The sequence below is a fragment of the Uloborus diversus genome, chromosome 9 (assembly GCF_026930045.1).
Source record: "Uloborus diversus isolate 005 chromosome 9, Udiv.v.3.1, whole genome shotgun sequence".
NCBI lineage: Eukaryota > Metazoa > Arthropoda > Arachnida > Araneae > Uloboridae > Uloborus > Uloborus diversus.
Genome location: NC_072739.1, coordinates 27,411,266 through 27,425,537, shown reverse-complemented (window position 1 = coordinate 27,425,537; position 14,272 = coordinate 27,411,266). Strand labels below are relative to the sequence as shown.

Here is a 14,272-nt window from a genome sequence, read left to right as displayed (position 1 = left end):
GATTTTGAAAAGCATTGCCGAAACACACGCATAACGAAGTTTTAAATGGGGTTGTTTCCTTCAGTCAAAAGTACTACTTTTAGTCACTGAAATTGATAGAATGAGTAAAAAAAATAACATGGACCCCGAAAATACTTTCCTTTTCCCAACAGTTATTTTTTAATTAATTTTTTAAAATGTCCGCAAGACGTGGTCTTTACGACGTCACAAATGATGCACTTTGCCGCATCTTTCTACGCGTTTCCACGTTATGATAATCAAGAAGCGAATGAAATATTGCGCTCTACGCTTGCTAGCAACCATATTGTTGCCAATACACGTAAGTAAAGATGCGAATTAAATATTTTTCTCCGTGAATGGCAACACTGAATGGCATTTCATCATTTGTGATGTCACACGACAGAAACGTAAACAAGGAAAGCGCACCGATTTAATTTAATTTTTTAAAACGTATTAAACTTTAACAAATTATTTAAAAAATGGTAAGATCCTATATTTTTAAGCATGCTCTTTCAGAAAAAAATACTTTTAAAATTTTGGAAACGACCCCATTGTGAATTAAAAACCAAAAAAGGAACTGAGCAAAAATTTTTAGTAATATAAAACATTTAAAATACAATAACGATAAGACGAAAACAAGGACACAAGGACTAAATAAAAGATATAAAGCCAATCCCATGAAGGAAAGCAGGGAACAAGCTCCCTTATCAGGCAATTCAATGGAAGTGAGACAATTCGTCACAACACGCACTTTTCGTCAATCTTCAAGACAACCCCGGGTTTTCGGACTCCAACCTTCCTAATCTCGATGACTGCCGAATTTCTTAACAAGCCACTCAGAGAGCTGAGTCATTGATTTGATCGATTAACTTTCTATTTGTTAAACTCAAGAAGACATTGAAGAAACTGAAGACAATATTGCAAAAAGCATTTTTCTTTAAACATCCTAAGTTCAGGTAGGTGCTATCTATTTTTTACTTCCTTTTACAAAAAAAAAAGGAAGTATTGTATTCGTAAAAAAGTTTTCACTCAAAAATCAACCTTAGTTTCCATTTTACTCACCCCCGAATGAATATTGATTTTTTTTTCGGCTCAGCCACACGCGGATAAATGTCTAAGAACGTATAGACACGCGAAATACCCATTTGGACAATTCCCGAGTTAATTACAACAAGTTTTCTTGTGACGTCTGTATGTACGTATGTATGTATGTATGTGCGTATGTATGTCGCATAACTCAAGAACGGTATGTCCTAGAAAGTTGATATTTGGTACGTAGACTCCTAGTGGGGTCTAGTTGTGCGCCTCCCCTTTTGGCTGCATTCGGTTGTTTCTAAAAGGTCTTTTGCCCCTTTTTGGGGGGAAATCATTGTTAATTTCGATGTAAACTCAAGTGGTGTTATAATTTAGCAGACACTTGGCGATATATCGCCAGTCTTTTGGTCGCCAAGTTTTGTCGCTAACTTGGCGACAAATTTGGTGTTTTTTTTTAATTATTATCTGATTTCAATTTGGCCACTGTTGGAGATATTTAGAGAGTAAACTAATGAATTACATTAAAATTGGCAGTATTGGGGAAATTACATTAAATTGGGGTAAAGGAAGTCATGTGATTCACACATCAGCTCCTTAATTAAATGAGCGCTTTCTGAAAATTTTCAAAATAATATTTCTCAAAATCAGTAGTTAGGGAAACAAGCAAACAAAATATTCCATGCAAAAGTTTTTCAAATAAGAAAGAGACGAAAGTTGAAGCTTGCTCAGTATTTTTAAAAAACAGATTCTTAATAGAAATCTACTTTTAATAATGTTTAACTTGATATTGTGTGCCATGTCTCACATGCTAAAGAGGCTTACCTTTCGATTTGAAAGATTAGAATTAGGAATTCGTCCTTGATTCCAAACTAGCTGCTGATCTTAATATAGATCTTATCAATCATTCTACCATCGGAACTTCCGAAAAAGTATGCCGTTAAAGATTTTTTTTCTACCTTTTTTCTTTTTTCTCTTTTTGCCTTTAGTGATTATTTATTCATTTTTTTAATTCATCAAGCAAATTTGGTTTTCTTCAGCGAAAGAACAAAACTTACAGATTTGACAACGTAGAAATAAAACCTGTTTTGACCAAAAAATATTTAGACCTCACCATACGCCTAATAAAGCAAAATTCGGGTTTAAACCAACCTGGAAATTAAAACTATATTTTTGGAAGACAAATAATGGAAAGATATAAGTGGTGAAAGTTGACCTCGTTTATTGTAGGCATGGCATTATTTCCCATGCCAAATTTTGTAAAAGCGTTAACTTTTCAAAACTTCTCTTAAAATTCTTTTGCAAAGTTCTCTGAATTTTGATTTTTTATGTCAAGGAAAGGGACTGAACTTCTGGTGAATTTTAACGTATAAATTTAAGGCTGTGTGATTGTTTTTTAAAAAGTTCTTCAATAAAATTAAAAAGAAACACATAACTCATATCGAGCAATAGCAAAACCAGGCAAAGATTAAACAGAATTTATCGGGTAAAGCGAGAGAATTAGCAGTCTTAATTGCTGAAAATAAAAAAGACAGTTTGTGCGTTCGTAAATAAACAGGCAAGGCAATATAGTAGAATATGCTCCGTAAACCTTTGGTTTGGAAAATATCGTATACTCTCACATTTTTAATGAATTTGATGGTTATATTTTATTGAATGATTTTTCTGAATACAATGCCTTTAAAAAATATCCGCGTTTCTCATTCAATTATCATCATTTACTTTTCATTACATTTTTATAAGTTTATGATACTAATTTGCTGTTACGTGGGATGTATTTTTATTAAAATAAAAATTCTTAGCATCAATATTCTGCATATTAATAATATCACCATCCTCTTTTCTCCCGACAGTTTCATCGTATGTTATTTTTTAATTCATGTACAGTGTCTCTTCTGATACTTTTACGAAAACAGATTTACAAGCCAAAATCATCAAATGCAATAAAAATTAGTTACAGAATTCAGCCAATGGTTGAAATTTGAAGAGGGGGGGGGGATTTCGCGATTGCAATTCATCTTTTGCCTCGCCAAAGAAGTGAAAAATTGTGTATTACTTCTCTTTGGATCAGAGGTTTCGCAATGTTAAGATGCGTTTGCTTTTTCTTCCAGGTTCGAGATGCGTGCCCCCTCCCTGTACGTCCTGATCTCCCTGTCAGGGATGGTGTTCGGGGCCGAGATCGTGGCTAGTCACATTACCCAGTCCCTGGTGCTCCTCATCTCCGCCTACCACATGCTCTACAACATCCTCTCGCTCCTCCTCCTCGTCGTCAGTCAGAGGGTAAGTCACTCGACGTGGAGAAATTTTAATAAATGTCGTTGTGCAGCTATAGGGTAAAGGCGCCATATTTCCTACTCCCTAAGCTTTTTGGCCTCTGATCAGCATATGTTACGATCAATTAATCAAAAAGAAAAATTTTAAATATACCATACCAAATAAGAATGCGGTATTTAAACTAAATTACATTAATGCAATTTGTTTTCCGTTAAAAAAAGTTTTTAAAAATGCACTTTTACTAAGATATAAAATTGTTATTTTCGTCCCCCTTCCAATACACCTTCTAAAAGAGGTAATAGTTGGGTAAAAAAGCGACTAATAATAGTAAATGCGGAATAAGAACTGTGGTAAAGAAATCTTCCCGAATTGTGCATGTTTTTTACAAAGTATTACATTAACAAATGTAAGATTGATACTTCAAGCCTCCAAACAAGCGTCACAAATAACTTTTGTTTGTTTTTCACCCCGAAGCACATATTTGTGTTTACCACAAGGTGCATTGAGGGCAATGTAACTATATTTCTCCATGTTTGTCTCCAGAAAAAAAAATGTTTGGCACCTATTCTGCATAAACGTTTATATTCCAATCTTTTTAGGGTGCGAAAATAAGAACATCATGTTCAGCCATATGGCGGCTTCCTGTTTTACGTGAAGTGAACCTAAACGTGCAAAAAGCTCAGATCATTCATTTTGTAGCTTACTCTGAACGAATATGTCAAATACAACAAAATAAACACATTTTAATCAATCCAAAATACCATTTACAAATAGCATTACGTTAAATCATGTTTTCAAAAATCAGAAAAACTGCTCCCACATGGTAACGCAACGAACTAGACTTATGAAATTTCCACCAATAAATATTTAAGGTTTTTTACTGCTACCAGAAAAATTATCACCGGTAGCGGCACCTAGTGTTAGACCATGGAAACTTAAGGAGATGAAATATGGCTGCTTTACAGCTAAACTTCGAATTATGTGGGTGGAGAAATAAATAAATACCTTTGAGCAATTCCATCTTAATAGACGGATCAGTTATTGCAAAAAGTTATCACAAAAGACTCAAAATATGTTTGATCAAAGATTCATTACATGAGCTTTATGAAGAACATGGACTTTACTTCTAAATAATATAATTATTTTTTGAACATCTCGAGAAAAAATACTTAAGTAACATTTTTTTGGCACAGTAACGGACGTATCTTTTGAGATCCCCCCCCCCCCCCCAACACACTTCAAGGATTTTTGTTTTAATTTTGTTACATTATAAACACACGTAAAATTTTTGAAAAGTACATATAAAAAGATATTTTAAGTTATTTACATGGTATTGACTTTTTTAAGGAAAAACAAAAACAAACCGATAGACAGCGATACACTGAGTTACCGTCACGGAGTAGAAAACCGTACACTGAGGACACTGAGTTATTGCCGTCACAGTTACCGTAGAACACTGAGTGTAGAAAAAAAATGAGTAAATTTAATTAAAATTATCTTTTACCTTTAAAGGCTGAAATGAGCAAATCAGTTGTGTCATGTTTTACATAAGCAAAACTTTTTTTTTTTTTTACACTAAGTAGATATGCTTTAAATGTACAGAAAAAAGATAAATCGTTACAAAAATAACTATTATCGATTTAGTTAAATTTTTATTTAACTAAATTAAATTTATTTATTTTTCCGATTTTATAGATAAGTTTTTTTTTTCTTTATTTCTTTCTTTTCTTTTTTCTTTTTTTTTTTTTTTTTTTTTAAGTTTTCTTACTTTTTCGCTCCTAACCATTTTATCAACCTACGATATCTTAGAGTTTAGCAAAAACAGTAACTTTAAGGAATAACGTGCAAGATGGCGTATGTGCTGTTTTTGACGATCAGAGTATAAGAAGTGGCAAGGGTAAGTTGTTTTTCTTGCATTAAAACTACTCTAGCCGAGAAACAACTTTTACAGAATTTATTATTTATTATTTAGAGTTATAAAATAACAAAAGCTTGTTGTTTTTTCTGCATCTAGAATACTCCAACGGAGAAACAACTTTTACAGAACTCATCATTTATTATTGAGAATTAAAATTACAAAGGCCTAAAATAAGAAGTAACAACTTCAAGTAGCACAAATTGCAGATTACTGCAGGCACGTGTTTGGTGTTGCAAGGAACGCCTTTTTCAATGCTAAAGAAATGAGCTTATGGATAAAAAGACATCCGACAAAAGCCAAAAGCGATCCTTTTGTCGGATGTCTTTTCATCCGTAAGCTCATTTCGTTTGCATTGAAAAAGACTTTCCTTGTTATGCTGAAACATGTGTCTGCTGTAATCAACAATTTGTGCTTTTGAACGCTGTTATTTCTTATTTTACTCTTTGCGCACAAAGGCATTTATTTAACTAACAAAGGCTTTTCTGCATGATGAATACAACTATAACGGAGATACAATTTTTACAGACTTCAGTATTTATTATTTAGCATTAAAACAAAAGCCTTGGTGTCGGAATTGACCTCATGATGAGGACTGGGCGAGATTTGGTGAACAATCTAGTGACAAAACTGGAATGTCTCCAAAATAATTTACAAAGCCGCATAGTTTTCTAACCCGAGAAATGAGCTACAACCGTTATATCATCACCCTAGAAAGCACGTCGAAGAAAAGAAACTGGAATAAGGAATCTTTAATTCACTTTTTCAGTCGTTTTTGAGCCTTCTAAAAATTATCGGAGGAAGTTCATGCTTTCCAAGCTTTCTCAGTGAGACAGAAGACTCCCCCCCCCCCCCCGAAATTCAGAGTCAATTTTTTTAGCCACAGTGGCTGAAACTAACCGTATCTTCCTATGAAATTTTTCCTGTCAGTGCCACCTCATTAAACAGAGGTTGCTTGCAACCTGAAAATGCTTTTATTGGTTGTTATCATGTGTTTCCAACGTTTATTTTTTTATTCATCCAAAATATTTTCATAAATATGAAAATCAAGGTATCAGGCTTGAATCCATAACTACTGTGTATGCTTTGACGTTTGTAGTAAAAGTTAATTTTCCAAATTTTGACAACAAATAACTACATGTGTTTTCCGCATTCATTCGCAAAGATGCTTTAAATGAAGATACACCCGCAATCGGAAGCAAATATTCTTGTACGCAATCACTTTTGACATAATTTCATCATTTCGCTCTTTGCATGTCCTACTTGATGACTTCCGTTCTGTTAGGCTTAGATTCACTATCAATCGAAGGATGACCTCTTCCGTGATGATAAGACTATTACAGTAGATAAAAAAAAACACTTATGTCTTTGTTAGAATGTTATTCTTGGATTTTAAACATGTCTTCTGCAGCTACAGCAGGACAAACATCAAAATAATATTGCACGGAAAAAAAAAAACTTTCAAAATGTTACTGACATTATTCTTGTTTATACTCACGTAAAATGAACCCCTGAATCCAAGTATAACAACCGTTTTTACCCATCATCCACCCGTTTTTTTTTGTTTTTTTTTTCAAATATCATCTCGTCCCACTAGTTTTTTTTTTTTTTTTTTTTTCCAGTTTTCAACAGCTTTATAGTCATTATTTTTATTTGAAGGGGAAGGGGCAGTATATTAATCAACCGGTAACTATCTTCTGAGAGGGTAGAGAAGTGAAAAGTTCAGAATCATAAACAGGTAAGGAGGGAGACTGATGGGGATATTCCTCTCCTAAAATGTTTTTAAAAAAAAAACCCCATCAAATCGATCTTTGTTCTGGATTTTTTTTTTTTTTTTTTAATTTTTCAGTTATATTTCGGTTTAGAAACAGACTGTCGGCTTTGTTCCAATGATCTACACGGTCGAAAAAAAATTTACTTTGCAAAAGGGCAATACCCTAGAAGCTGTTTTTTTTTTTTTTTTTTTTGGTAAAGTTGGATTACATATTTGTATGTTAAAATAACTAATTAAATGACCTCTAAAAAATGTGGAACGTGGCCTCACAAAAAATCGGGATGTATAGTCACGGTAGACTTCCCCCTTTCAATTCAGAATTCCATTCTTATGAAATAACATTAGAAACTTCCGTTGGTTTGGAATTTTTAGATTTTATTTTTGTGAAATAAATAAGTTCATCCATAAAAATCCACACACAAACACATACACACATGCATACATACAGAAACCCACACTTACACACATTCATGCCTGCACAGACACAAACACATATGCCTACACACACATACACATACCCCCCAACACACACATTCATACACACAACTACCCATACACTTATGCCAGCACACAGATACAAACACACATGCCTACACACACATACACATAACCCCTACACACAAACACATACCCCCACACACAAACACACACGCCTACATACACACACTCGTGATTGCAAAAAACATAATTTGAATTTAAGATGTCAAAATTCAAATTAATTTTTCTTTTTAAATGTTTTCTGTTCTTTTGCAGATGTCGAAAGGAAAAACCCTGAAGAACACGTTCGGCTGGGCCCGGGTCAAAGTGCTGGGGCTGCTGGTGAACATGCTGTTCTTGGTGGCGCTGTGCTTCGCGGCGAGCGTCGAGGCCGTGCAGACGATGGTTCACGCATCCCACGAGGACACGGAGCCTCGCTACCCCCTGCTCATGGTGGTCCTTGGAATGGTCAACCTGGCGCTGAATATCGTCTGCTTCGTCCTCATTGGAGGTAAAAAAAAAATAAAAGAAAGAGCTTGTTTGCGTAACTGCTTTTGAGGCTCGCTTTTCTTCTTCCACAGGAAGTGTTTGTCAGCCTTCAGTTTTTTTTTTTGGTTTCGAATAAGAAATGTAAAACAGCAAGTGTGAGTGCTAGAATTAATTCTAAATTAGGTTCTATTATTACGACAGTCGTCAAATGCAGTCGAACTCGCTAAAACGAGCGCAAAAGGGACCGCGATATTTACTCGTTATAACCGAGTGCTTGTAAAAAGCGAGTTCGTGAAAAAAATTATAATAATTCATAAAGTTGCTAATTATCTACTTATTTTTAATCATTGTGCAGGACCAAATAAGTTGGTTTCTTTGCCTTAAACTGTCTGAAAGTATCTTTCTCATGTCATTGTTTTTGAGGAATATACATGTTTGTTACTGCCGTGTGCAGGTAAACGGCAGTATCTACAAAAATGAGCTTCTGAGATCAGGGCCCGATCAAGACAAACTGGTGCCCAGGTCCTCGAAAGAAAATGTTGCCTCTCCCCTTCCATGAGAAAATCAGCACAATTTTAAAGCCGATGTGTTATACTAGATACCTAATATACTAGAAACCAACACATTACTACAGAAACGTGGGATTTGAATACCAAACATTTGATAGTCACATAGTTAAAATTGCATTAGCTTAAGGTAAAAATGAGTTTAAAAAAAAAAAAAACAATTTAAAACTGCAAAAATAGCAACAAAAAAAAAATAACTAATTCTGACATTAAGCTTTAAAAAGGCTTCTTTCTGACTTTAACAGAGGCAAATGTGTCGATCACATCATCGAAATCTAATTTTGATGTCACAGAATTTTCAATGGTCAATAAGGAAAACGCCTGTAAATTATCCTGAGAAACGCAGCTTCTAAAACGATTTTTGATTCTTTTCAAAGCTGAAAAGGAACGTTCACTTTAACAGAAAAAAAAGGAAGGAAGTAAGTTAATTTAGGCTATTTTAGTGCCCCTAAATTTGTGGTGCCCAGGTCCGCAGACCCGCCGGACCGTGCGTTAATCAAGCCCTGTCTGAGATATTTGAAGAAACGCGTTTTTGATTTCCCACAAATATCAATTAAATATTGAAATTTGATTTTAGGCTATTCTATATGTTTATATCGAAATATTTTTTGGGCAGTTTGTTTCAATTTGATTTTGCAATCAAAATTTTAATTAAAGCAGATACTGCCGTTTACCTGCACTTCGCAGTAGTAATTTTCATGCACTTTTACTGGTAATCAGCAGTAACTGCACAATGTACTATTGAATGACCAATAATTACAAATTCAACATAATACGGAGTAGATATGTCATTATGAAGTATATTTATTGCAATGTGAATAATATATTTTACTTTAAAAAATAAATAATACCGTGTATACACTTGACATAAATTTAATATCAATAAATGAAATGTAATTTAAAAATAAAATAAAAAGGCATATGTTTTGACTGCTTACGGCATTGTCGAAAACTCTTTAATGTTCATACGTTGTCACTTGGCAACTGGAAGATTCTTTAGGCATTTTTAAAACTACGACAAATCGCTTTATGTTCCGCACTTTGCACTAAAGCAATAAATATCCATGAAAATTTAGGCGAAAGAAATGCTTCGTGTGTTGATAATGGCTATGATCGAACTACTAAAACTGCAGCAGCTTAGTATATATAAAAAATTGTGAAAAATATCGTCTGCGACAGAACAAAACAAATGGAACAGAAGCGTTCTGTTGGTACACGTTTATTTATCGTCTGCCAAGCATTACTTGTGTTTACTCGTATGTTATCTTCTATAACTGTACATTAGCAAAAAATAATTTTGTTTTATTGTTTTTAGAACACGGATATGAAGAATCAAAGATTTTTTTTTAATGTTTGAGGGCTGTGAAATTACAAAACGTTTTCTTCAACTTTATTTGAAATAAAGTATGATTATTTTTCCCCAAGTATCTCCCCCTTTTAAGTATATCTTTCGCTCAAGGACGAGAGACGGTAATTCCCAAATTTTGCCGAAAGATAAAATACGACCTGACACGCATACCTACATCTAATGAGAAGCGACTAGGAATCATTTTAAAAAATGCAATATTTTCTCTAAATTTGCCTAATCAAGGAAATTTTTGAGAGGTCACACAATAACCTCCCATCGGGGCGTCACTGCTTGCCCTTAGTTGAACTAAAAAGAAATCGCGAAAACCGTTTGTGCGTCTTGGTTCAAGTTTTGGCGGCGATTCATTTATGTTCCATTCTCCAGACAATGGTTATGGGCAGGTATAGAGCAGTAAGTACATACTGCTGATTACCTGCATAATGTAGCGATAATATCAGTTACTGCTAATCACCACTGATAAAAAAATGCTTTTATTTAGCGCTAACCAAATAAACATGTTTGCAGCATAAAACTGAAGAAGCATAGGTTTGAAAAATTCCAAAAAAAAAAGAAAAGAAAAGAAAAAAAAAAGAAAGAAAAGAAAATGGAAAAAATTGCAGTTACTGCCATTTACCCTCCCACAGCACAACGATCATTGGCAAAAAATTTCATGTAAATCAAAAAATTTGCAGTTACTGCCGTTTGCCTGCCCACGGGAGAAAGTTTTCGTTCTTCCGTGTGCAGGTAAAGAGCAGTAAGTGCATTCTGCCAATTACCTACAAAATGTAGCGACAAATGCAGTTACTGCCGTTTACCAGTCCACGGGAGAAAGTTTTCGTTCTTCCGTGGGCAGGTAAAGAGCAGTATTTACATACTGCCGACTTCCCGCAAAATGTTGCTAAAAAAGCAGTTACTGCTAATTACCACTGATAAAAAAATGCTTTTTTTTCTGCGGCAGTCAAATAAAAGTGTTTGTACCATAAACCTATAGTTAATAAAGATTTTAAAAATGCAAAAAAATGAAAATCGAAAAATCTGCAGTTGCTGCCGTTTACCTGCACACGGCGGTGTACACACATATATAATTTTTCAATGTTTCTTTACTCCAAAAATTTTTTACAAAAAGTGCTGCCATCGCTTGTTCTCAAGATTTATAACTTACTAGTAGCACCCGCAAGACTTTGCCTGTAGTAGAAAATTAAAAGGTCTTTTGGTTCGCCTGTATATTTACAAATAATGGATGTTGAATTTCTCGCCAATCGCCTTGCCCATGTTACGGTTCCACGTTATGATAACTTGGTAATTTACTCGTCCATCTTATGATAATTTTGCTCGGGAAAATGTTCTTAAAATTGGAATAGAAAAGGAATAAAATCGAATTTTTGAAAAATCGCTTCGAGGTGCACACCCCCATGCTACAAACTAATTCTGTGCTAAATTTCATGAAAATCGGCAGAACGGTCTAGGCGCCATGCGCGTCACAGAGATCCTGACAGACAGAGAGAGATCCGGACAGAGAGATATACAGACAGAGAGACTTTCAACTTTATTATTAGTAAAGAAGATCACTTACTTTAGTTGACTTGCTAATGTTAAAGAAAATTTACCAAAAAATGATAATATGAGCTGGAAGTAAATAGAAATTTTACGAATCACAAAAACATTGCTCGCTTTAAGCGAGGTTTACTCGTTAAAAGCGATCTATGCTCCCACAGACTTAACATTGCCCCATCCAAGTATTTCTGATTTCCTCGCTAAATCCGAGTTCTCGTTAAATCAGGGCTCGTTATAAATGAGTTTGACTGTATATCGATGGTCCATGGGGATATTCACACAAAGTATATCACACTTTTTTCATTATTTCTAAACCCCCGTCCCTTCTCTTCCCCTATCAAATATCTCGCTATTTTTAGTAACATATTCTTATTTTTAAAAAAAAAATGTCTGAGTAGCACACTTCTTGTTTTTCCCTCCCTCCATTTGTCACAAAACTTCCCAACTTCACCACCCCACTTGCTCAAAACGTGATATCATTTGTTGATAGGAGTGTAGTTACGTGTGAAAGACCCAATATCTAAGGCATTATACAGGAAAAAGACGCACGTGTAAAAAAAAATTCAAAATAATTTACAAATGCATCACGAATATCACATGATTAAAAAAAAACACTTCTGGTTGCGTTTGATGAGCTACCGGTCGCTCACCGGTTAAAATAATAATGTTACCTCCAATGCTTTAGAATTAGCTGACGTCACTAGCTGTCACGTGACAATTAACCGGTCGCTACCGGTTGAGCTCGTCGAACGTAAGCTCTGAGAGTTGACATTTTACCACAAAATACACAAGAAGAATTTCATCTAAAAAAATATTTAATATCTTTTTAAAAGTGGCAGAAGATTTTCTAATAATTTGAATTCAAAGCTGCTGCCACGAACTTATTTCCTTGAAATATTTCTAAACATAAAATGTTTGTCATTCAAAGCATCTGCTACTAGCTCATTATTGCAATGTAAATACACTTTCTTTTCTTTTTAATGGGCTGTTGAAACTAACCTCAAGGTTAGCGGGAGGTTTCGCTCATAATAGCTGGCTCTATTGACAGTTCAGCGCTCACTAAACATGCTTAGTTTATCTATTTATTTTTTAAATAATGAGATAAAAGAAAAAGTTGTTTGGTTAAAACTAGTGATGTGCCGGATCGTTAAAAAAGTAGATCCGCAGATACGGATACGGATACGGATCATTAGTGTCAAGATCCACGGATACGGATACAAATCTCAATTTTTTTTTTTTTTTTTTTTTTTTTTTTTTTTTTTATCCAATTCAACTATCCAAGTGTAAAATTTGTTACGTAAGGTATTCCCGTCGGAAAATTGGCAGTTTCTTCAAAAAATGTCAACTGCGGCAAAAATATAATCAAGATTATGATTTACTCTTTAAAGAAATCTCCGTTAAAATTGAGGGAGAATTGGAAGGAATGGGCCAGCGCTGCATTAATGATTAGATGGAATGTGAAAAATTATTTCTAGCTTACTCGGTAGATGTAGGATACAGAAGCAAGAGTGTAAAGATGCTACTGGACAGACTAGAAACAATTTTTCGCATTTTATTTCAGCATAAATGCAGCGCTGATCCATTCCACCAAATTACTCCGACCGACGGAATAACAGAGCCAGGAACACCTTTGCAAACAGTAAATAGAGATTTTAGTCTCACTTTTTTTGAAGGATGCCGAGAAAAACAAAAATGAACCAATAACAGAAACCCCAAATCAATAACAAAAACTAATATTAATTAAAAATTTAAAAAAAAAACAATACATGTCCCTGAGACCTCATATGAAGATGAATTTCGCGGGTCAGATTACACATTTGTTAACAAATATGAACTGACAGCTGGTAAAAATTTTAAATCATTGAGCTTTTTCTCTTTATCTTTTCCGACTATGAAATCGTAACTAATCACGCATATAAAGGCTTAGAATTGCATTCAAAATTTTCTTAACAAGATTATAGCTCCTATTGTATATAAGTTGGAAGTTTCAAAATAATATCAAACACAGAAAACTTCGTTCTTTCAATTAGGGCCAAAATTTTTTTATAAACTTCTACGCCGATCTGAAGAAAAATTATTGAGCAATCACGATTGCTTATTGTTCTCATTTGACAGTCCTTGACGTTGGGATTATTTTTCAGCTTGGACCAGCAGCACCACCGCCCACCGGCGCGGCGGCGGCACGGCTGCTCTGTTCCTGAGCACTGTCTCTCGGAATCCACTTCTGCTGGGTGGTAGCGTCCATATCCTTCACACGCATGCTCATACACACTCGCCAACGCGTGAGCGCCTTTACACACATACACAGGCCTACGTGCACACACTTAAGCCTGCACACACACACAACTATACACACGTAACCACCCAGGAGGAGGGACATGCTTGGGGGGGGGAGCCATTTCTAGAAACAATAACTCTAATGAGTAGGGTCTACTCGTGATTGCGAAAAACATAATTTGAATTCAAAGTTTCAGAATTCAAATTAGATTTTTTAATTTTTTCTTTTTCTTTCTTTCTTTCTTTCTTTTTTTTTTTTCAAATTCTGTTTATGAAAAACAGTTCGGGTCTTAGAGCTATCTTTTACTGTTTTGTTGAAATGTTGCTGATATTTGGCGCAATCAACTAGAGCAGGAACAGTCAAGAAAAAGCCGTCATTAAAATGACAGTGTACCAGTTTTACGAGTGAACACGAAACTATCGCTCGTATTGGTACAGCTGTTTCTCGGAAGCAATATGCAAAGTCATTTTCGTTTTTCCTTTGAAGCAAGTATTTCAGCTTTTTTTTTTTTTTCTTTTTTTTTAAATAAATTCGAATCGTGAGACAGTTTTTCCTTCATTTAAAA

At 34.6% G+C, this 14,272-nt stretch overlaps 1 protein-coding gene across 1 annotated transcript in view; it reads left to right on the top strand.

Moving 5' to 3' along the window:
- Window positions 1–14,272, top strand: part of LOC129229631 (proton-coupled zinc antiporter SLC30A1-like) — a 42,660-nt gene that overhangs the window by 17,477 nt on the left and 10,911 nt on the right. Inside the window, exons 2-3 of the mRNA XM_054863985.1 lie at window positions 3,144–3,312; window positions 7,749–7,983. Of these exons, the coding sequence (XP_054719960.1) occupies window positions 3,151–3,312; window positions 7,749–7,983 (397 nt within the window). The 5' untranslated portion in view covers window positions 3,144–3,150. The remainder of the gene's footprint in view (window positions 1–3,143; window positions 3,313–7,748; window positions 7,984–14,272) is intronic.